The 24,713-nt window shown below is 44.9% G+C and overlaps 1 protein-coding gene across 1 annotated transcript; it reads right to left on the reverse strand.

The window, feature by feature from the left end:
* Positions 1 to 209: 209 nt before the first annotated feature.
* Positions 210 to 4,035, reverse strand: LOC112240473 (malate dehydrogenase, cytoplasmic-like). Its single transcript, XM_042313731.1, has 4 exons — positions 3,890 to 4,035; positions 2,505 to 2,606; positions 1,900 to 1,996; positions 210 to 409 (listed from the first exon to the last, which is right to left on the reverse strand). Exons 1-4 carry the CDS (start codon positions 3,890 to 3,892, stop codon positions 225 to 227), a joined length of 387 nt encoding a protein of 128 aa, XP_042169665.1. The 5' UTR covers positions 3,893 to 4,035; the 3' UTR covers positions 210 to 224.
* Positions 4,036 to 24,713: the final 20,678 nt, after the last annotated feature.

The following is a 24,713-nucleotide window of genomic DNA, read 5'->3' on the forward strand; positions in this document are numbered from 1 at the left end:
GGAATTAAGAGCCCAACACGTGGTGAACTGAATTTCAACAGCTCTGAGGTGCAGCATCACGAGTCCTCTCTATGTCTAAGGACACATGGCTTACACTATACCACAAACACAGGGTACCTGCTAGTGTTGACAGACAGCTAAGTCTGCATTGACATTTAGGGACACATTGACAGTCACCAGACACCCCACACAGCCAACAAACCCTGTCTGTTGGGCTCTGGCTATTATCTCACCTTGACAGTTTTCTTGGCGTACTTCTCCAGCGCAGCCCCCTGGCTCTTGAAGATGGCCACGTTAGCCTTGAGCAGATCCTTCCTCTCCATACCCTCTCTCCTGGGCATGGAGCCTACCAGGATAGCAGCGTCCAGGTCCTTAAAGGCAACCTCCTCCTTGTCCGTGGGGATGACCTCTGAAAACAGACGGAATAAACAGGGGCTTGTTCAGTCAGTATCAAGTAGTCAGAAAAAAGAAGCATGAAAAGGGAGGGACTATCTGAACGTGTCCTATAAGACACTTGCAGGTTTCTTTCCTTGTTTGTGGGAATGACCTCTAGACGAATCAACAATACAACAGACCAGGGTTGGTTCAATGGGCAGCACATGGACGACCAACACACCCTCTAGACGAATCAACAATACAACAGACCAGGGTTGGTTCAATGGGCAGCACATGGACGGCCAACACACCCTCTAGACGAATCAACAATACAACAGACCAGGGTTGGTTCAATGGGCAGCACATGGACGGCCAACACACCCTCTAGACGAATCAACAATACAACAGACCAGGGTTGGTTCAATGGGCAGCACATGGACGGCCAACACACCCTCTAGACGAATCAACAATACAACAGACCAGGGTTGGTTCAAGGGCAGCACATGGACGGCCAACACACCCTCTAGACGAATCAACAATACAACAGACCAGGGTTGGTTCAATGGGCAGCACATGGACGGCCAACACACCCTCTAGACGAATCAACAATACAACAGACCAGGGTTGGTTCAAAGGGCAGCACATGGACGGCCAACACACCAAATCTAATGTGTTATATTCTCCTACATTAATTTGACATTTCCACAAACGTCAAAGTGTTTCCTTTCAAATGGTAGCAAGAATACACATATCCTTGCTTCAGGTCCTGAGCTACATGTAGTTAGATTTGGGTATGTCATTTTAGGCAAAAATAGAAGAAAAATAAAGAAAAAGATAACTATGATGGAGGACAGCAGGAAGTTGTTTTTAAGGAGTGCTTTATTAGGCTCAGTCCTTCAAGCACAATGTTTTAGACGTGATCTCTTGACAATAAAAGTGGCCTCTATGGAGAAACAAAGGCTTGGGTTTGTTTTACCCATCACATTGTCTCAGTGTGGTTTTCCCTGTTTCAATCCCCATTTCGTCACAACACCTTACATGCTCATCAGCTCAGTCACACGGTTTTTGCTTTTACGGTTAGCTTCAGCAAACCCTGTATGGATCCCTTTGTTCTGCTACTGTTGTCTGTGGGACATAGACTGTTGCCAGTTAACTGCTTTAAAGGGATACTGCGAGATTCTGGCAATTCCACTGATCTGGCAAACACCTTAAAAATATGAAAGAATTTAAATAGTGCTTGAAGCCAGATCTGGTTGGGACACAGGGTCACCACACTACAGACATCCCCCCCCCCCACCCCACATTGAAAATTGTCTTTGCAACACATCATACACAGAGAGAACATTGTCTTTGCAGCCCTGAGCGTTAATACTGGGGCCTCACAGCCGAGGTGAGAACAAAGCAAGGACACCACCATTGACAACAGAAAATACCAGTCACAATGGAGATGGAGATACTACTGGTGCCTCACAACTAAAGCAAAGCCACGTCAATCCAGTGAGTGTTGTCTGCCCCATGGTTTACCTCTGAGGAGTGGGAGGGCACAGTCCTGTAGCTCCATGACCACACCATCCAGGACTGGCAACATTGGGGTGATGTCCAGCAAGATCAGGGTGATTGGCTGAGAGGAGAGACCATGAAATGACAGGAGTAGATAAATGAGTAGGATCTATTGATCTTTCCGTTGACTTACAGGCTGGTAGATTGCTAACTGAACAGATGTGTATGGTGATTACTACATTGACAACACTGCTTGTTATGACTATTTGAAGGGACAGTGTTAGGCCTATGAACCTGCCAGTAGGCTGTATGCTAGTGGTTCTATTTCAGGCAAATCAAGGACACTAAATCCTTGAGTGAAGCTTTGCAGGTTGTGTGACTGAAGGGGTAGTGTGTGATGCTGCATGTTGCCCATCAGTCATGATTTTTTATTTTATTTAACTGACAGGAGGTATCTGACATGGCACCCTATTCCCTATATTGTGCACTCATTTTGACCAGAGCAAATAGGGTAAGTAGTGGACTATATAGGGAATAGGGTGTAATTTCAGACAATAGACAACCCCTAACAGGATCAGCTGGGATATTACGTAATGCAAGTCAAGCCAAAGCTTCTTCCTTCCCTCTACCTGATCTTTGCCGAACACATCTCCCTTGGCGATGCCAAACAACAAGGAGTAGGCAATCTGCCCAGCAGCGCCGGTCACCAGAACACGAACAGGTTCAGCAGACTGCAACACAAGACACAGAAACACAGATCTGGGTCCTATTCATTAGGGCACATGACACATCTGGGTCCTATTCATTAGGGCACATTACAGATCTGGGTCCTATTCATTAGGGCACATTACACGTAGGTGATTTACACACTTATCCAGAGTGAGTTAGCCTAAAAACCTGTAGTAAAATGTTTCACAATAGAATACAAATGTGTATTTATTTTTGGACAAGTTCAGGAAGTCCCCATTTCAGTTCAATTTCTTCCATTTGTTGACAAAAGAACACAATCAAGCACTGACAAATGTTTGGTCCTCGTCACTGAAATTTCAGGGGCACATTTTCAAATATTGGAGGTGAACCAGGCATTACTTGAGTGAGGAAATGATCCAGCTAGGGAAAACATTTGGGAAGTTTTACAATAATATTAATGTTATGTAATAGGCTTGTATAGGAAAAACAGTCAACAACAGTCAGGTAAAAATGAGGTGTACATGAAATGGGAATGAGGTGAGTGGGATATCTTTGAGGAATTGGCTAAGAGTTCACTCGTAAAGTGACAGTCAGTGACAATACTAGAGAGAGAACTGTACTAGAATTGAAGCTCTTCTCCAACAATAGTATTCCATATGGGATCCGTGACCGGACAATGTCGGAGTGGGGATTTATTAACTCACGAGGTAAGCCACGGTGAATTTAAAAATAGAACTCACTCCTCGAGCCATCTGAGACGAGATATTTATAGCTACTGTAGAAAATTGTCAACATTAATTCAACCTTTTCCCTTTCACACAAATGTAGAGTCCAAAAACAAGCAATTGCATTTTGCTGGGGAGAAAGTCGCATGCAATAATTAGACAACTTACTTAAATAACGTTAGGCCACATTAACACATTTGACCAATTTGACCTTGTCAAAGAAAATGTAGACACATGTGCATACTACACAGCTGTCGAAATGAGATAAGAGAACCTGCCAAATTGACTGGCACATTGCCAACAAGGAATTAGAGATTGTACTCCTTCCAACTTGTCTTTAAACATAATATCACAAGCAAAAATCATTTTACAAACATGTTTAAATTGATACAAAAGTTGGTTACCGGTAACTAACTAGCTGCTGTATAAATTAGGTTAGCTAAATTACTTGCAGAAGCAAGCGTTGGTTGCTGGCAACAAGCGAACGAAAAGCCACCTCGCTGTCAGCGTACTACTATAGCAGGTGTGCGCATTTATCATTTCAGTAAAGCTAAAGTTCCGTAAACAAAGTTAATACAACTTTTTTGTTTGTTACTTACCATCTTTGTATGGTAACTTGGACTATTCTCCCACTGTTCTAGCAACAAGAGGTCACCCCTATTTCTTGAAATCAGAGTGGTCACGAGGTGGCCAGTAAATCGTTTATAGGCATGCGTCGCAAAGCTGGTGGCTCTCGGGAAATGTAGTCGGAAATCCTTCAGCCAAAGACAGTAGTACCAAATATTTGTATAACTAACTCTCATTGTTCTATCTGTGATAGTACCAAAGACAGTACAGTACGCTGGGTTAGTTTTACACATCTTTGACAGTACAGTATGCTTCAGCTGTGTACGATGACCTTTTAAAGTTAATGAGGTTGACAGGGGAATAAATAACTACTTTACCCATTATTCAGTACTAACATTTAAAGTCCCCTTTTATTTACTAATTACATAAAGTCCCAAACTGTCTCTTGCATATTTGTATTTGATTTATTCAGTTGAAATAAGGATACTTTAACTTCTGTTGTAAAGCTATCATTTTTATGTAGATTTTTTATAGAGCTCCGCTGCTAGCCAAAGGTGTCGGAGCAAGTGATGCCAATTTAGCGACTTTGTTGTTAGATTTAGACAGTTTTCATTCCCCTCTAGCGGCTTTTATTCGTAAAAGAGTATAGCGACAAATTTAGCTACTTTTTAAGGCTGCCCCAAGCGACTTTTTAATGATTTAGCTACTTTCCTGTTTGTGTGTGTGCCCTCTCGGCTGAGTTCAGCTATGCGCCTCCGCCGGCTGCTGCGTGTGTCACTTGCGCCCCTTCTCCCACCTCTATGTCCTCTTCAGCCTCTCCGTCCTCTCCCCTCTGCAATTAATTGATTAAATCGGTTCCTTTGTTGTTAAATGACACCACAGCTCTCTAAGGGATAAATAATAAAAGCAAAACGAAATATATATATTTTTAAATGATATACTGTAATCAGTTTTTTTTTCTATGCATTTAATTAGTTCAATTTTGTTCTCCTTCAAACATTCCATTTAGCAGTAGTGGTGAATGGATAAAATCACTGAGGAAGCCAAGCCAGGAGAAAAACCCATATTACATGTGTTGTTATAATTAAGATAATTGTGTTGTTATAATTAAGATAATTGTGTTGTGATAATTAAGATAATTGTGTTGTGATAATTGTGTTGTTTGCTCTATAACCTGTTATATCCCTTGCCACTCTGATATACAGGCCTAAAGGCCGAGACAATAAGAAGACACAGTGGCAGAATACATTCAACCACACCTTGTTTCATCACAAAACCAGTGAGCGACATCTGTATGGTGAAGTACACAAGCAGTTACGTGACCTACTACAGTATGGTACAGCAAGTTCATGTTTACAGCCATTCTGGACCACTCAACAGCTATGGATTTAGAACCACGGAGAGTTACTGCAACAGGAGCTGCCGCCACTATTCCAGCACCATTTCAACTTCAATATTTCAACATCCTCCTCTCTTTCATGACTCTGTCATACAGTACATGCTTTTTGTTTGTGTTGTCTACCTGGCTCAAATGTTTGCACGCTAGCCTAACTTCCTTTCATGGGAAATGATGTGCCAGGCCAGCTAGTTAGCATTAGCCTACTCAGGGGCACAATCAAGCTTACTCAGTTTACCTCAACGCTGATTGGCTTTATAAATATATATTTTAAGGCTACTCTTTTTGACGAGACAGATAGATGGCCTACACATACAGAGGGGTACTGTTTCACTCGCTCGGATGCTTTTCCTGGAGGGATACGTTCAGCGTCTTTAAAATTTAAGGAAAATGATCAAACACAGACAGATGAAAGATACTATTATTATTATTTCTTGGTCAATTTCTTGGGGAAGCCTGACTTCCCTTGGCATCCATGAATAAACACTACTGCTATTTAGTTTTACTTTTGAGAATGTATCATTGCGTGAGAGACAGGGACAGCATAAGCCGAAAACAAACCTTTAAAAAACTACTATGCCATGACGTAATCTAGCGATTAATGGAGCAACAAACGGCTATGGGGAAGGGGGGAAGAGGAGGAGGCATGGAAGATGAGGAGGGATGGAAGATGAGGAGGGAGGGAAGAGGAGGAGGGAGAGAAGAGGAGGGCGCATGGAAGATGAGGAGGGATGGAAGATGTGGAGGGAGGGAAGAGGAGGAGGCATGGAAGATGAGGAGGGATGGAAGATGAGGAGGGAGGGAAGAGGAGGAGGGAGAGAAGATGAGGAAGGAGGGAAGAGGAGGAGGGATGGAAGAGGAGGAGGGAGAGAAGATGAGGAGGGAGGGAGAGGAGGAGGAGAGAGAGAGAGAGGAGGAGGGAGGGAAGAGGAGGAGGGATGGAAGATGAGGAGGGAGGGAAGAGGAGGAGGGAGAGAAGATGAGGAGGGAGGGAAGAGGAGGAGGGATGGAAGAGGAGGAGGGAGAGAAGAGGAGGAGGGAGGGAAGAGGAGGAGGGATGGAAGAGGAGGAGGGAGAGAAGGGGTTGAGGTGATAAGAGAGAAAGGTATATGAGTGTTGTGGAGGGAACATTGTTGATAAGATGGCGGGCAGGAAAAAAAAGGAGAAAAGTGGAACATATGAGTAATATTATGAGTACATTTGATTTGAGTAAATATGGAGTGGGGAAATGCACAAACCTTCTGGAAGACCTGATGAAGGTGGAGGACAGAAAAAAAAAGGAGAAAAGTAGAATATGTTTTGAGTGAATTTGGAATGGGGAATTACACAGAACTTCTGGAAGAGTTGCAGAAGGAAATTGATCGTGGCGATAGTGAGGATGAATTAACTGCGGTGGCAGGTGCGGTAAAGACCGCCGAGTTTGAACCTCACGCAGACAAAGTGATGGAGAGAAGTTAGAGAAGCAACAGATGTGCTGGTATGAGATCAATATGTCTGACAGTTCTGATTATATAGATCGGGAGGATGAGGGTCAAGGATCTGAGTGGTCTGTAGTGGAAGAACATAGGAAGAGGAGAGATCGCGACACTGAAAGGAGTGGTGTGTATAGTATAGAAAGCTTAAAGAGGGCCAGTGTAGGGAGCAAGGATGAATTACCTGCGGTGGCAGGTGAGGTGAGGACAGCCGAGTTTGAGCCTTGTCCCAATGATGATGAAGATGATTCTGTCCCAGTGGGAGTGAGAATTTAGGGTGGAGAAGAGGCTGGGGACTGTTGGGTTGGTGAAAATGACTCAAAGTGGACATGTGCAGATTTTTTGAGTTTCTACTGTCCAGAAGGAGCGGGCACTCCACACTACACTAGGGTCAATAACTATGAATTGCTTTTCTCTAAGGAGCAGGGCACCATTGAAAGGAGTGATACCTAGAGTGGCGTTAAGTGTTTAGGAGGATCAACTGAGGTTTTGTGCGACCCAGACCCGGTGGAGAGCGTGGTGAAACAGAGAAGACACTGTCTGTCCTGCTAAGTTTGATGCAGAGTCTTTACCCAACAAAGTCAGGTTAGAATATGTCAGTTATCCTGTGAGAGCTTTTGTCCCAAACCTTTTACAGTGTTTAAGGTGCCGAGCTTATGATCATGTTGCAGCAGTGTGTAGGAGGGAGATTCCTAGATGTGAGAAGTGTGCAGGAGAGCATGAGACAAAGCAATGTGTAGTATAGGTGGAAAAAGCTATGTGTATAAACTGTAGGAGTACCCACGGTGCTGGAGATCAGAAGTGTCCGGTGAGAGAAAGGCAGGTTGAGGTAAATGGTGGTCCCACCAGATACTGACTGGGTTTCTCATCCACGCCTCTACCTTTTTAAAAAAAGGTATCTGTGACCAACAGATGCATATCTGTATTCCCGGTTATGTGAAATCCATAGATTAGGGCCTAATGAATTTATTTCAATTGACTGATTTCCTTATATGAACTGTGACTCAGTAAAATCTTTGAATTTGTTGCATGTTGTGTTTATATTTGTTCAGTGTATACATCCAATCCTTGTTCTGAGTAAGGGCTAGGGTTTTGTAAGGGTAAGGGTTTTGGATCAATGTTGTTACCTGGGAGATCCAATTTAAGTATCTATAAGAAATTGTGGATGTGTCAGATGAGGTGGCATCGATGAGAGTAACGAGAAGTGGGCTTATTTAGTTTTTTTTTTGTGTATCTACGGAATAGAAGGGGCATGCTCTGCGCCTCAAGAAGATATCGGATTGGAATGCATCATGTGTGGATCTTTGAAGTAGGGCGCCTATCAAGGGTGTTATCAGAGAACATCTGAGAAAATAGGCATCATTGTGAGTGTGGCTTTTGAGTATGGCATTGTGAGTATGGCATTGTGAGTATGGCATTGTGAGTATGGCATTGTGAGTGTGGCTTTTGAGTATGGCATTGTGAGTATGGCATTGTGAGTGTGGCTTTGAGTATGGCATTGTGAGTATGGCATTGTGAGTATGGCATTGTGAGTGTGGCTTTTGAGTATGGCATTGTGAGTATGGCATTGTGAGTGTGGTTTTTGAGTATGGCATTGTGAGTATGGCATTGTGAGTATGGCATTGTGAGTATGGCATTGTGAGTATGGCATTGTGAGTATGGCATTGTGAGTGTGGCATTGTGAGTATGGCATTGTGAGTATGGCATTGTGAGTGTGGCATTGTGAGTGTGGCATTGTGAGTGTGGCATTGTGAGTATGGCATTTGAGTATGGCATTTGAGTATGGCATTGTGAGTATGGCATTGAGTGTGGCTTTTGAGTATGGCATTGTGAGTATGGCATTCAGAGTGTGGCTTTGAGTATGGCATTGTGAGTATGGCATTGTGAGTATGGCATTGTGAGTATTTCAGAGTATGGCATTGTGAGTATGGCATTAGAGTGTGGCATTGTGAGTATGGCATTGTGAGTATGGCAATGAGTGTGGCATTGTGAGTGTGGCATTGTGAGTGTGGCATTGGAGTATGGCATTGTGAGTATGGCATTGTGAGTATGGCATTGTGAGTATGGCATCAGTGAGTATGGCATTGTGAGTGTTTTTTTTTTTGAGTATGGCATTGTGAGTGTGGCATTGTGAGTATGGCATTAGAGTATGGCATTGTGAGTGTGGCATTGTGAGTATGGCATTGTGAGTATGGCATTGTGAGTATGGCATTGTGAGTATGGCATTGTGAGTATGGCATTGTGAGTATGGCATTGTGAGTATGGCATTGTGAGTATGGCATTGTGAGTATGGCATTGTGAGTATGGCATTGTGAGTGTGTTTTTTGGGCCTCTGGGATTTCACAGCAGCGGCATTACAAGGAAGCCTGTGGATGAATGCTCTGTCCTCACAGGCACCTGAGTCTGTTTAGGGATGGGATTTGAACGGGGACTGATAGTGTTATGTTTTTCAAATATTTTGTTTGTATGATGTCAGGTCCCCACCTTCCCGTAATGGAACACTCTTTAAAAAAAGACCCTGTTCCGTAGATGGTGTCAATATTTCAATAGGGGTAGTCTGCCATAAAACCTTGAAGAAGAAGAAGAAGAACCAATAGCTACTGTTATTTGACTTCAGAAGAGTAATAGGGTGTGTTGGTTGTTGGTGTCCTGTCCTCACAGGCCGCTGGCATGGTGCAGGAGAAGATACAAAGTAAAAAGAATTCATATAATAGGCCAGTTGGGGGCGGTAATGCAACATATTGGAACTTAAACTCTGAAGAAGAAGCAGATGACGAAGAAGAACAGCAGCTACTGTCCTTGAAAAACAGTTGGCAACAATGGCCAGTGTTCAGGACGAAAATGAAAACGGTATCAGGGTTCCGGGAGGAGGGCGGAGGGGAGGAGGGCGGGGGGGAGAGGGGGGAGGAGGGGGAGGGGGGGGCGGGGGGGGGAGGAGGGGGAGGAGGGGGAGGAGGGCGGAGGGGGAGGAGGGGGGAGGGGGGGGAGGGGGGCGGAGGGGGAGGAGGAGGGGGAGGAGGGCGGAGGGAGGAGGAGGGGGAGGGGGAGGGGGGGGAGGAGGGAGGAGGGGGGAGGGCGGAGGGGGGAGGAGGGGGAGGAGGGCGGAGGGCGGAGGGCGGAGGAGGGGGAGGAGGGGGGGGCGGAGGGCGGAGGGGGAGGATGAGGCGGAGGGGGGAGCGGAGGGGGGGAGGGAGGGGGGAGGGGGGGGGGAGGAGGGCGGAGGGGGAGGAGGGGCGGGGGGAGGAGGGCGGAGGGGGGAGGAGGGCGGATGCTTCATAAGGAGGGCGGAAGTGGAGTCCCTAGAGAAAGCAAGAACAAGATGGTTGTTAGGAGTAGTGCAGTATTATCATAAGGAGACGAATACTTGGAAAATGGAGGAGGAATGGAGGGAAAAAGAGGGGGAGAGGAGGTCTGGGAGGGAAGAAGAGGGGGAGAGGTGGTCTGGGAGGGAAGAAGAGGGGGAGAGGAGGTCTGGGAGGTAAGAAGAGGGGGAGAGGAGGTCTGGGAGGGAAGAAGAGGGGGAGAGGAGGTCTGGGAGGGAAGAAGAGAAGGAGAGGAGGTCTGGGAGGGAAAAAGAGAGGGAGAGGAGGTATGGGAGGGAAGAAGAGAAGGAGAGGAGGTCTGGGAGGGAAGAAGAGGGGGAGAGGAGGTCTGGGAGGGAAGAAGAGGGGGAGAGGAGGTCTGGGAGGGAAGAAGAGGGGGAGAGGAGGTCTGGGAGGGAAGAAGAGGGGGAGAGGAGGTCTGGGAGGGAAGAAGAGGGGGAGAGGAGGTCTGGGAGGGAAGAAGAGGGGAGAGGCGGTCTGGGGAGGGAAGAAGAGAGGGAGAGGAGGTCTGGGAGGGAAGAAGAGGGGGAGAGGAGGTCTGGGGAGGGAAGAAGAGAGGGGGAGAGGAGGTCTGGGAGGGAAGAAGAGGGGGAGAGGAGGTCTGGGAGGGAAGAAGAGGGGGAGAGGAGGTCTGGGAGGGAAGAAGAAGGGGAGAGGAGGTCTGGGAGGGAAGAAGAGGGGGAGAGGAGGTCTGGGAGGGAAGAAGAGAAGGAGAGGAGGTCTGGGAGGGAAAAAGAGAGGGAGAGGAGGTATGGGAGGGAAGAAGAGAAGGAGAGGAGGTCTGGGAGGGAAGAAGAGGGGGAGAGGAGGTCTGGGAGGGAAGAAGAGGGGAGAGGAGGTCTGGGAGGGAAGAAGAGGGGGAGAGGAGGTCTGGGAGGGAAGAAGAGGGGGAGAGGAGGTCTGGGAGGGAAGAAGAGGGGGAGAGGAGGTCTGGGAGGGAAGAAGAGGGGGAGAGGCGGTCTGGGGAGGGAAGAAGAGAGGGAGAGGAGGTCTGGGAGGGAAGAAGAGGGGGGAGAGGAGGTCTGGGAGGGAAGAAGAGGGGGAGAGGCGGTCTGGGAGGGAAGAAGAGAGGGAGAGGAGGTCTGGGAGGGAAGAAGAGGGGGGGAGAGGAGGTCTGGGAGGGAAGAAGAGGGGGAGAGGCGGTCTGGGAGGGAAGAAGAGAGGGAGAGGAGGTCTGGGAGGGAAGAAGAGGGGGAGAGGAGGTCTGGGAGGGAAGAAGAGGGGGAGAGGCGGTCTGGGAGGGAAGAAGAGAGGGAGAGGAGGTCTGGGAGGGAAGAAGAGGGGGAGAGGAGGTCTGGGAGGGAAGAAGAGGGTGAGCTTGAGTTGGATAAAAATGGTGGGAAAAGGGAGATGGTTTGTTAAAGAAGAATGGTAGAAAGTGTAAGCAGAGGGAGCTGAAGACAGGACAAGAAATGACAGTAGAAGTGAAGTTTATGGAAAAAGTGGACTCTTGCCTTTTGGCTGATCCATTTGTGGTTCCACGGTGGGTGGAAAAAGAGTTGGGTCATGTGGAATCGGTGAGGGTAACCAGAAGGTGTGTAGTGATCATTGTTTGTGTTTCTGTTGGTCAGAGGGAGAATGCGCTCAGAATAAAATGAATGGGAGCAAGAAAAGTGAATTGTTTCGTTCTCAAGAAAAGGGCACCAATGAAAGGAGTGATAACTGGGGAAACAGTACATATAAAAGTTGACCAGCTAAGGGGAAATATTCCCGGTGTTTGTGATGCTCGCCGTTTGATGTGACGCAGACAGGGTGACAAGAGTGGGGAAACAGAAGAGTCCATGTCTGTTCTTCTGAGTTTTGATGTTGAGTCTTTGCCCGACAATGGGAAGTTAGGATATATAAGTTATCCTGTACGATTGTTTGTACCGAATACATTATGTTGTTACAGGTGTCAAGCTTATGGGCATGTGGCAGCAGTGTGTAGGAGGGAGGGTCCAAGGTGTGAGAAATGAGCAGAAGGGCATGAGACAAAGGAATTTGTAGTATTGGGGAAAGTAGTGGAATGTGTTAATTGTCAGGTGCCCATGGAGCTGGGGATCAGAAATGTCCTGTGCGAGAGAGGCAGGTTGGGGTTTCCAGGGTTAGAGTGGTGCAGAAGTTGTCATATGCTGAGGCGGTGAAGACTGTAGAGGAAGATGGATTAAGGGGGAGGAGTGGGGAGGGTACTAGAGATATACCAGTACAGAGGGATAGGACAAAATGTGATATAAGTTTCAGTAAGATTGGATTTTTAGCATTTATAGCAATGGTTATCAACTGTACTGCAGGGATGGAACTAAAGTTGCAGAAAATGGTTGTGGTGGCAGCTGTAGAGAGGTATTTGGGTGTGCAAGACCGGAAGAGTTACAGGGTGTGCTAAGTGGTATTGTCCCATCCTTTCAGGATGATGGCATGAGATAGGAATAAATACATGGAATAAATACATGTAATTAGTGGAGTAGGGTGGTGTTCATTTATTTTATATAATTTTAAAATTAGTGAGTGTAGTGTTAGATGAAAGGGTATTTATTTAGTGCATTTTTATTTTTCAAGCAAAGTATAAGGGAGTACTCCAGTGTAGTAGGTGGCGGTAATGCAACAAATTGGATGCCAACTGCCGTTAAACTTCATAGAAGAAGAAGAAGAAGAAGAAGAAGAAGGCGGCCAGCGTTCCTTCCCGAGTGTCGCGAGAACAAACATCTAGATTTCACGTGGCCAGTTTAGCTGAAAAGAAATGTATTATTATAAAAATGTTCCAAAAGTGTTGTAACAAACAAGCCAAATTACGGGGAAAAGGCCAAAATACCCATGTGTAGATGACTTTCTCTTGGTACACGGAACCAGATAGCTAGCGTCGTTGTTTACAAGCTAAGCAGCTGTGCTCAGCTGAAAAGTTGAGGGTGAAGCTTGTGGTTGCCTAGAGACGGCACTGAAATCTCCTTTCCGCCCCAAAACACATACAGCTAGCGGTTTCTTTCTAGCAAGCTGGCTAAGCGGTCTTGGATTGTTCGTTTGTGAAGATTTATTTCATTTTTTCTTTATATGAAACACGTCGGGAAATCTTTACAGCCGGGAAATATGTCTGCTTCACAAGCAGTCCATAGCTTGCTGAATTTGTAGTTACAGATATCTAGAAAACAAGTTGCTGTTATTAGCTAGTGTTAGCTGTCTAGCCAGAACTTCAGTCTTCATGTTGTGATTTCATATCAGGGGAACATCGAATCTTCAGCATCATCACAGTGTAAGTTGATGCATGCATTTATCAATAAACCTTTGAGACAACAGTGGCATTGTGTATATAGCTGCATTTGCATATACAGTTTGCATGCAAGTTTTAGCATAATCCAAAGCAAATAGTTGGTTTGTTTTAGCCTAAAAACAGATTCAAGAGAGCTGATTGAGGTTAGTGAGTAGCCTAAACAACATGTTGCATTTTTTTGTGTTTTAAATTGAGTCGGCTTTTGACAGCTGAAAGTTGTGTGTGTGTGAGAGAGAGAGGATGTTGCCTATCCACCACACTCCACAAAGTCAATATTATGAAAGAGTGGATTAAACCAAACTAATGATGGAATTGAATTGGCTAGGAGTATTAGGATAAAGTCACCACAGATGAATCTTTGGTTTCACTATTCCTGCTCCTACAATTTACCGTTTTCACCAAAACGTATCATGGAGATTGTTTAACTCATTGGAATAGCCTTTTATTGATAATGTAGCGAATTCGGTGGGTAGCGCCAACCGGGATTCAAACCTGTGTCCAGTAACTGTCAAGCCAACACCTCAACCATTACCTCTTGACTAGGTTAGTGTTGGGTTAAGGTCGCTACATTGTACATTACCCCCTTCCTTTGGGAAAGCGTGATCCCACGCTTCTCTGTACCATGCCCCTCACACGTACATGCCTCTCCGATGGCCATCCCACTTCTGACACCAATGTAGGGAATTCTGGGGGTAACCCTGACCAGATCTCAAACACGGGTCCAGAGACTGTCAAGCCAACACCTTAACCGTTACGCGAAAGAGGTTCAAATGTCTTGACGACGTTGCTAGGTGTTGGGTTAAGGACGCAACAAGAATACATTCAAACATCTTGATGTATGCCTTCGCTTGGATCCTTCCTGTGTCTTTCTATTTCATCATTTTGTTTTGATTGTATGGAGACTGAGAGGACCCCCTGTATAGTACTGTGTGTGTGTGTGTGTGTGTGGTGCACGCACAGATAGTATCTCAGTCTCTGTCAGCTGATCCCAGTGATGAATATTATAGTACCCTCATTACAGGGTCATTACATCAGTTGGACAAAGGGACCAGAGTTGTAAGTTACATCCTATCAACCCTTAGTCTTCTGTGCCTCTACATGCAGAAGTGACTTTACACAGCAGGTTAGGAGAATTAACGTAGCAGGTTAGGAGAATTAACGTAGCAGGTTAGGAGAATTAACGTAGTAGGTTAGGAGAATTAACGTAGTAGGTTAGGAGAATTAACGTAGCAGGTTAAGAGAATTATCGTAGCAGGTTAAGAGGATTATCGTAGCAGGTTAAGAGAATTAACGTAGCAGGTTAAGAAAATTAACGCAGCAGGTTAGGAGAATTAACGTAGCAGGTTAGGAGAATTAACGCAGCAGGTTAGGAGAATTAACGCAGCAGGTTAGGAGAATTAGCGCAGCAGGTTAGGAAAATTAGGTTAATAGGAAAAGGTTAGGGAATGCAAAAATTCTCCCCGATGTGGCCGGTGACACTTTGCTTCTTGAATGTCTATTTAGAAAACTTGACTGCTGACATGCAAAACATTTTGAGACTGTATCAATGTCAATATTTCTCAGTGTTTTTGAATGAGTTGCTTATTAGGCTATATATAGATGTGTTCCTGATGCCGCCCCTCATCTCTGATTCTCTGTGGGCGTGCTATATCAATTGCACCTATAGGCTATTTAGTGTGGTCTCAATCAAATGATCCATAGGCTATACTAGGCTATGAAGTTCATGCTCAGTGAAGCACAGAGCAAAGTTATATTTCCAAGATAGCTGCTGGGATGGTGTAAATAAAACTAGGCTGAATTACACACTGCAAAGGATATTCCAACCCTGAGCCCTGGCCTGTTCTGCTCTTGCTGATAAAGGTTTTTCCGTGTGCTGCCTAAGCAGTGGCTGTGTAGGGCTACGGTGGCAGTTCAGGAGGAGAGGGAAAGGTTTTATCCGCAAATCTTTGATTGAGGCAATGTCCAAAAATCTTTGATTGAGGCAGTGTCCAAAAAAATGTGCAACTACTAGCCTATAGCCTACGCTCTGTTCAGTTTGAGAAGGAGAGTGTGAAGATGAGGAGGACCAGAGGTCAACTACTAGCCTATAGCCTACGTTCTGTTCAGTTTGAGAAGGAGAGTGTGAAGATGAGGAGGACCAGAGGTCAACTACTAGCCTATAGCCTACGTTCTGTTCAGTTTGAGAAGGAGAGTGTGAAGATGAGGAGGACCAGAGGTCAACTACTAGCCTATAGCCTACGCTCTGTTCAGTTTGAGAAGGAGAGTGTGAAGATGAGGAGGACCAGAGGTCAACTACTAGCCTATAGCCTATGTTCTGTTCAGTTTGAGAAGGAGAGTGTGAAGATGAGGACCAGAGGTCAACTACTAGCCTATAGCCTACGTTCTGTTCAGTTTGAGAAGGAGAGTGTGAAGATGAGGAGGAGAGCGTGAAGATGGGGTGGAAAGGTAGGAGTAGGGCACAGTGACCCTACAGTCAAGATAGCTGGCACCCTCCACAGTAGCTTCTCTACTATTTAGCCAGCCCGGACAGAAGCACAAGACAATCTATAATATATATACAGTGCCTTGCGAAAGTATCCGGCCCCCTTGAACTTTGCGACCTTTTGCCACATTTCAGGCTTCAAACATAAAGATATAAAACTGTATTTTTTTGTGAAGAATCAACAACAAGTGGGACACAATCATGAAGTGGAACGACATTTATTGGATATTTCAAACTTTTTTAATAAATCAAAAACTGAAAAATTGGGCGTGCAAAATTATTCAGCCCCCTTAAGTTAATACTTTGTAGCGCCACCTTTTGCTGCGATTACAGCTGTAAGTCGCTTGGGGTATGTCTCTATCAGTTTTGCACATAGAGAGACTGAAATTTTTTCCCATTCCTGCTTGCAAAACAGCTCGAGCTCAGTGAGGTTGGATGGAGAGCATTTGTGAACAGCAGTTTTCAGTTCTTTCCACAGATTCTCGATTGGATTCAGGTCTGGACTTTGACTTGGCCATTCTAACACCTGGATATGTTTATTTTTGAACCATTCCATTGTAGATTTTTCTTTATGTTTTGGATCATTGTCTTGTTGGAAGACAAATCTCCGTCCCAGTCTCAGGTCTTTTGCAGACTCCATCAGGTTTTCTTCCAGAATGGTGCTGTATTTGGCTCCATCCATCTTCCCATCAATTTTAACCATCTTCCCTGTCCCTGCTGAAGAAAAGCAGGCCCAAACCATGATGCTGCCACCACCATTTTTGACAGTGGGGATGGTGTGTTCAGGGTGATGAGCTGTGTTGCTTTTACGCCAAACATAACGTTTTGCATTGTTGCCAAAAAGTTCAATTTTGGTTTCATCTGACCAGAGCACCTTCTTCCACAAGTTTGGTGTGTCTCCCAGGTGGCTTGTGGCAAACTTTAAACAACACTTTTTATGGATATCTTTAAGAAATGGCTTTCTTCTTGCCACTCTTCCATAAAGGCCAGATTTGTGCAATATACGACTGATTGTTGTCCTATGGACAGTCTCCCACCTCAGCTGTAGATCTCTGCAGTTCATCCAGAGTGATCATGGGCCTCTTGGCTGCATCTCTGATCAGTCTTCTCCTTGTATGAGCTGAAAGTTTAGACGGACGGCCAGGTCTTGGTAGATTTGCAGTGGTCTGATACTCCTTCCATTTCAATATTATCGCTTGCACAGTGCTCCTTGGGATGTTTAAAGCTTGGGAAATCTTTTTGTATCCAAATCTGGCTTTAAACTTCTTCACAACAGTATCTCGGACCTGCCTGGTGTGTTCCTTGTTCTTCATGATGCTCTCTGCGATTTTAACGGACCTCTGAGACTATCACAGTGCAGGTGCATTTATACGGAGACTTGATTACACACAGGTGGATTGTATTTATCATCATTAGTCATTTAGGTCAACATTGGATCATTCAGAGATCCTCACTGAACTTCTGGAGAGAGTTTGCTGCACTGAAAGTAAAGGGGCTGAATAATTTTGCACGCCCAATTTTTCAGTTTTTGATTTGTTAAAAAAGTTTGAAATATCCAATAAATGTCGTTCCACTTCATGATTGTGTCCCACTTGTTGTTGATTCTTCACAAAAAAATACAGTTTTATATCTTTATGTTTGAAGCCTGAAATGTGGCAAAAGGTCGCAAAGTTCAAGGGGGCCGAATACTTTCGCAAGGCACTGTAACAAGTCATCATTACTCATTTATTCCTGTTTACAGTGTCAGTTTCAACCAGGCACTGACGTTATCCACCTAAGAAACACTGATAAGCAGATGTGGGAGCAGCTGACCCGTAATACTGTTCACGCTGTGAGGATATTTACAGCATGTGTTATAAGAATGAAAAAAACAGTCTATCATAATCATCGATTATGATCTATTTCACACTGAGATTTTCTACATGACAGAGGGCAGACTATAGCTACCACTCTTATCTCCCTCTCAGCCCAGATAGAGGGCAGACTATAGCTACCACTCTTATCTCCCTCTCAGCCCAGATAGAGGGCAGACTATAGCTACCACTCTTATCTCCCTCTCAGCCCAGATAGAGGGCAACTATAGCTACCACTCTTATCTCCCTCTCAGCCCAGATAGAGGGCAGACTATAGCTACCACTCTTATCTCCCTCTCAGCCCAGATAGAGGGCAGACTATAGCTACCACTCTTATCTCCCTCTCAGCCCAGATAGAGGGCAGACTATAGCTACCACTCTTATCTCCCTCTCAGCCCAGATACAGGGCAGACTATAGCTACCACTCTTATCTCCTCTCAGCCCAGATAGAGGGCAGACTATAGCTACCACTCTTATCTCCCTCTCAGCCCAGATAAAGGGCAGACTATAGCTACCACTCTTATCTCCCTCTCAGCCCAGATAGAGGGCAGACTATAGCTACCACTCTTATCTCCCTCTCAGCCCAGATAGAGGGCAGACTATAGCTACCACTCTTATCTCCCTCTCAGCCCAGATAGAGGGCAGACTATAGCTACCACTCTTATCTCCCTCTCAGCCCAGATAGAGGGCAGACTATAGCTACCACTCTTATCTCCCTCTCAGCCCAGATAGAGGGCAGACTATAGCTACCACTCTTATCTCCCTCTCAGCCCAGATAGAGGGCAGACTATAGCTACCACTCTTATCTCCCTCTCAACCCAGATAGAGGGCAGACTATAGCTACCACTCTTATCTCCCTCTCAGCCCAGATAGAGGGCAGACTATAGCTACCACTCTTATCTCCCTCTCAGCCCAGATAGAGGGCAGACTATAGCTACCACTCTTATCTCCCTCTCAGCCCAGATAGCCTAGCGTTCCATAAACCGTCCTGATAGCAGCGCAACCAGTCTTCCACACACACCACGACTGCATCCCAAATGGCACCCTATTCCCTATATAGTGCACTACTTTTGACCAGGGCCCTATATAGTGCTCTACTTTGACCTGGGCCCTATATAGTGCACTACTTTTGACCAGGGCCCTATATAGTGCACTAATTTTGACCAGGGCCCTAATATAGTGCACTACTTTTGACCAGGGCCCATAGGGTGCCATTTTGAGACTCATTCTAAAAACTATCTACATCCCCCATGGCTGATTTATATCACCATCGCTGTCCTGCCAGACATCGTAGACATCATCACCATTATCACTGATCTGATTTATATTACCATCGCTGTCCTGTCAGACATCGTAGACATCATCAACATTATCACTGATCTGATTTATATTACCATCGCTGTCCTGCCAGACATCGTAGACATCATCACCATTATTACTGATCTGATTTATATTACCATCGCTGTCCTGCCAGACATCGTAGACATCATTATTACTGATCTGCATCTCAACAATGTAACGCATTCCGTCATCACATTCTCTTGAATTGGATGAGGTATTAGATGGAAGATGCCCTAGGAAGAGGACCAGGATCAGAGCCTGTATCCACGAAGAGGTGATCTAGGATCTGTTTTCTTTTAGATCATAATGAATAAGACTATGGACAGCCAGGGGGTGGGACCTGATCCTAGATCAGCACTCGGACTTGAAGCTTTTTAAATACAGACCCTGGACCAGGCACTATTTTATCCAGTATTGCAGTGCAGATAGTGACAGACAGTGGCTCAATTGTTTGGTATAGAGTAGGTAATCTATGTGTCCCCTGTAATTGACTGGTAGACAAATGCAGTAACCTCATGAGAACACTAGATGTCAGTGTTGGGTTGTGTTGAACTCAGGTGTTTGTGCTTGCATGTTGCTGGGTTTGGCCTGCAGGGCTGGGTAACTCCAGTTCTCCGGGCCTGATTGGGTGTCAGACTTTCCCTCCATCCTAGTAAACACATCTGATTTAAACTAATTACATTCTAAACTGAAGATCATGATTAGTTGATTATGGGAGTCAGGTGTGTTAGCTGGGACTGGGGCAAAACGGTGACACCAATCAGGCCCCTGAGGACTGGAGTTGCCCAGGCCTGCCGGCTATGTATGGTGTATTTACAGCCTAGTCTGGGTACACAGATTGAGGAAAATGCATGAATAATCTATTTTCTAAAATATTCATTCACAACTGTCTTCACCAGGTTTCCCTAAGCTGAGAACATTCTGTGTCGAGATAGTTTTGGAGTCTGTGAGGTTGTTTGTTAGACTATATTTATAGCCTAGTAAAGGGTCCCCTACTGGTGGTTCTGTTTGTTAGACTATATTTATAGCCTAGGAAAGGGTCCCCTACTGGCAGTTCTGTTTGTTAGACTATATTTATAGCCTAGTAAAGGGTCCCCTACTGGCAGTTCTGTTTGTTAGACTATATTTATAGCCTAGTATAGGGACCCCTACTGGCGGTTCTGTTTGTTAGACTATATTTATAGTCTAGTATAGGGTCCCCTACTGGCAGTTCTGTTTGTTAGACTATATTTATAGTCTAGTATAGGGTCCCCTACTGGTGGTTCTGTTTGTTAGACTATATTTATAGTCTAGTATAGGGTCCCCTACTGGCGGTTCTGTTTGTTAGACTATATTTATAGTCTAGTATAGGGTCCCCTACTGGCGGTTCTGTTTGTTAGACTATATTTATAGTCTAGTATAGGGTCCCCTACTGGTGGTTCTGTTTGTTAGACTATATTTATAGCCTAGTAAAGGGTCCCCTACTGGCGGTTCTGTTTGTTAGACTATATTTATAGTCTAGTATAGGGTCCCCTACTGGTGGTTCTGTTTGTTAGACTATATTTATAGTCTAGTATAGGGTCCCCTACTGGTGGTTCTGTTTGTTAGACTATATTTATAGTCTAGTATAGGGTCCCCTACTGGCGGTTCTGTTTGTTAGACTATATTTATAGTCTAGTATAGGGTCCCCTACTGGCGGTTCTGTTTGTTAGACTATATTTATAGTCTAGTATAGGGTCCCCTACTGGTGGTTCTGTTTGTTAGACTATATTTATAGTCTAGTATAGGGTCCCCTACTGGCGGTTCTGTTTGTTAGACTATATTTATAGTCTAGTAAAGGGTCCCCTACTGGTGGTTCTGTTTGTTAGACTATATTTATAGTCTAGTATAGGGTCCCCTACTGGCGGTTCTGTTTGTTAGACTATATTTATAGTCTAGTATAGGGTCCCCCTACTGGTGGTTCTGTTTGTTAGACTATATTTATAGTCTAGTATAGGGTTCCCCTACTGGCGGTTCTGTTTGTTAGACTATATTTATAGTCTAGTATAGTATAGGGTCCCCTACTGGTGGTTCTGTTTGTTAGACTATATTTATAGTCTAGTATAGGGTCCCCTACTGGCGGTTCTGTTTGTTAGACTATATTTATAGTCTAGTATAGGGTCCCCTACTGGCGGTTCTGTTTGTTAGACTATATTTATAGTCTAGTATAGGGTCCCCTACTGGCGGTTCTGTTTGTTAGACTATATTTATAGTCTAGTATAGGGTCCCCTACTGGCGGTTCTGTTTGTTAGACTATATTTATAGTCAAGTAAAGGGTCCCCTACTGGTGGTTCTGTTTGTTAGACTATATTTATAGCCTAGTATAGGGTCCCCTACTGGTGGTTCTGTTTGTTAGACTATATTTATAGTCTAGTATAGGGTCCCCTACTGGCGGTTCTGTTTGTTAGACTATATTTATAGTCTAGTATAGGGTCCCCTACTGGCGGTTCTGTTTGTTAGACTATATTTATAGTCTAGTATAGGGTCCCCTACTGGCGGTTCTGTTTGTTAGACTATATTTATAGTCTAGTATAGGGTCCCCTACTGGTGGTTCTGTTTGTTAGACTATATTTATAGTCTAGTATAGGGTCCCCTACTGGCAGTTCTGTTTGTTAGACTATATTTATAGTCTAGTATAGGGTCCCCTACTGGCGGTTCTGTTTGTTAGACTATATTTATAGCCTAGTATAGGGTCCCCTACTGGCGGTTCTGTTTGTTAGACTATATTTATAGCCTAGTATAGGGTCCCCTACTGGTGGTTCTGTTTGTTAGACTATATTTATAGTCTAGTAAAGGGCCCCCTACTGGCGGTTCTGTTTATTAGACTATATTTATAGTCTAGTATAGGGTCCCCTACTGGCGGTTCTGTTTGTTAGACTATATTTATAGTCTAGTATAGGGTCCCCTACTGGTGGTTCTGTTTGTTAGACTATATTTATAGTCTAGTGTAGGGTCCCCTACTGGTGGTTCTGTTTGTTAGACTATATTTATAGTCTAGTATAGGGTCCCCTACTGGTGGTTCTGTTTGTTAGACTATATTTATAGTCTAGTATAGGGTCCCCTACTGGCGGTTCTGTTTGTTAGACTATATTTATAGTCTAGTATAGGGTCCCCTACTGGCGGTTCCCCCAAATCTGTTCCAAAGTTGTTCTGCCGGTCAATTTGCAGTTGACTAATTATTTGTAATAATGTTCTGGCTCCCTGACCATCTGCTCAAGAAAGAATCGTCTCGCGGCCGATTGAGGAAAATGACTGTTTTTAGACTATAAATTGTCTTCATCAGGCTTCCCTTAGCTGAGAACAGCCTAGTCTGTGAAAGCTTGTATGCATTTTCCCTATAATTTGCGGTATCCAAGATCCGTACCTCACCTTAACTCCTCTGTATGCAAGAGGCCTACTCTTAACTGAAGTAACCCTTGCACACATTGCTGAGTTGATCACACCTAAATGGCTTTTAACCAGAAATAGCCTTCAGTTCCCTTTGAGCTGTTGTGATTGTTCCGTGGTGCATTTAAGACGTCTGCAGGGTTCTATGTGTGTCCTCTGCTCGCTCATTAACTGAAAACCCAAGCAGGTTGGAATCAACTTGGTGCCAAGTGTCAGTTTGCACCAAACACTCACTTAGACTGCATCCCAGATCTGAAGGAGACCGAGGGGTATGTCCAGAGTGACACCCTATTCCCTAAACCCTAGAGCTACAGGAAACTGAGCGTATGTCCCAAATAGCACCCTAGTCAAAAGTAGTGCACTTTATGGTGCCATTTGGGATGCAAAAAATAACTCAAGAAGACAACCCCAGGCATTCTGTTAGAGAAGCTGCCGGTCTCCACACACACACACACACACACACACACACACACACACACACACACACACACACACACACACACACACACACACACACACGCAGGCAGGCTCTTGGCAGAGGTACAGGCCAATTCATACTGAATAATAATAACACACACCTCATTTTCACTTCAGAAGTGTGTTCCCCCTAGCAACCTCCCCCCTCTATCCTTCTCTCTCTCTTTCTTTCTTTCTCTCTTCGTCTCTCCCTCTCTCTTCATCTCTCTCTCTTTCTGTCGCTCTCTGTCTCTTTCACACAATTCAATTCAATGGTTGTCGTGGGGAACATATGTTTACCTTGCCGAAGTAAGTGGACTAATGTGTAAATAGTTGAAGCATGAAAGTTAAAATAAACAGAGACATATGGGTTGTATTTACAATGGTGTTTGTTCTTCACTGGTTGACCTTTTCTTGTGGCAACAGGTCACACATCTTGCTGCTGTGATGGCACACTGTGGTATTTCACCCAGTAGATATGGGAGTTTATCAAGATTGGATAAGTTTTCAAATTCTTCAGGGATCTGTGTAATCTGAGGGAAATATGTGTCTCTGAAATGGTCATACGTTGGACAGGAGGTTAGGAAGTGCAGCTCAGTTTCCACCTCATTTTGTGGGCAGTGTGCACATAGCCAGTCTTCTCTTGAGAGCCAAGTCTGCCGATTGCGGCTCTCTCAATAGCAAGGCTATGCTCACTGAGTCTGTACATAGTCAAAGTTTTCCTTCAATTTGGCTCAGTCACGGTGGTCAGGTATTCTGCCACTGTGTAGTCTCTGTTTAGGGCCAAATAACATTCCAGTTTCTGCTGTTTTTTGTTAATTACTTGACAAAATTGGAAAGAATCATCTTTTTGTTTACTGATGATTTGGTTGTGAGTAGAGTCCCTGTACCAGCTGGCAGAGGGGACTCAGAGGGGACTCAGAGGGGACTCTTCTAGGTTCCAGGCTCTTCCAGGTTCATCTCCCTGTAGGTGAGGGCTTTGTTATGGAAGATTTGGTAATCACTTATGTTTAGGTGGTTGTAGAATTTAACGTCTCTTTTCTGGATTTTGATAATTAGCTGGAATAGTCCTAATTCTTCTCTACATGCATTATTGAGTTTTTTACGTTGTACACTGAGGATGTTTTTGCAGAATTCTGCATGCAGAGTCTCAATTTGGTGTTTGTCCCATTTTGTGAATTCTTGGTTGGTGAGCGGACCCCTGATCTCACAACCATAAAGGGCAATGAGTTTTATGACTGATTCAAGTCTTTTTTGCCAGATCCTATTTGGTATGTCAAATTTTATGTTCCTTTTGATGGCGTTGAAGGCCCTTCTTGCCTTGTCTCTCAGATCGTTCACATCCTTGTGGAAGTTACCTTTGGTGCTATGTACAGCTGCAGTGATCGGTTAACTGCTCAGATAGATAAGTTGGTGAGGGAAATAAAAGTCTCCAACTTCAGCGATTTTTGCAATTCGTTCCAGTCACTGGCAGCAGAGAACTGGAAGGAAAGGCGGCCAAATGAGGTGTTGGCTTTGGGGATGATCAGTGAGATATACCTGCTGGAGCGCGTGCTACGGGTGGGTGTAGTTATCGTGACCAGTGAACTGAGATAAGGCGGAGCTTTACCTAGCATAGACTTATAGATGACCTGGAGCCAGTGGGTCTGGCGACGAATATGTAGCGAGGGCCAGTACATGTACTAGTACATTAACATTGCTCTGTTCAAGTAGGCTGGGATTTTGCTGTGATCTGATAGGGGTGTCAGTGGGTGACTGTGGCCCTGACTGTGAACGCCCTGACTGTGAACGCCCTGACTGTGAACGCCCTGACTGTGACGCCCTGACGAACGCCCTGACTGTGAACGCCCTGACTGTGAACGCCCTGACTGTGAACGCCCTGAACGC

The sequence above is a fragment of the Oncorhynchus tshawytscha genome, unplaced genomic scaffold (genome assembly GCF_018296145.1).
Source record: "Oncorhynchus tshawytscha isolate Ot180627B unplaced genomic scaffold, Otsh_v2.0 Un_contig_7792_pilon_pilon, whole genome shotgun sequence".
Lineage (NCBI taxonomy): Eukaryota > Metazoa > Chordata > Actinopteri > Salmoniformes > Salmonidae > Oncorhynchus > Oncorhynchus tshawytscha.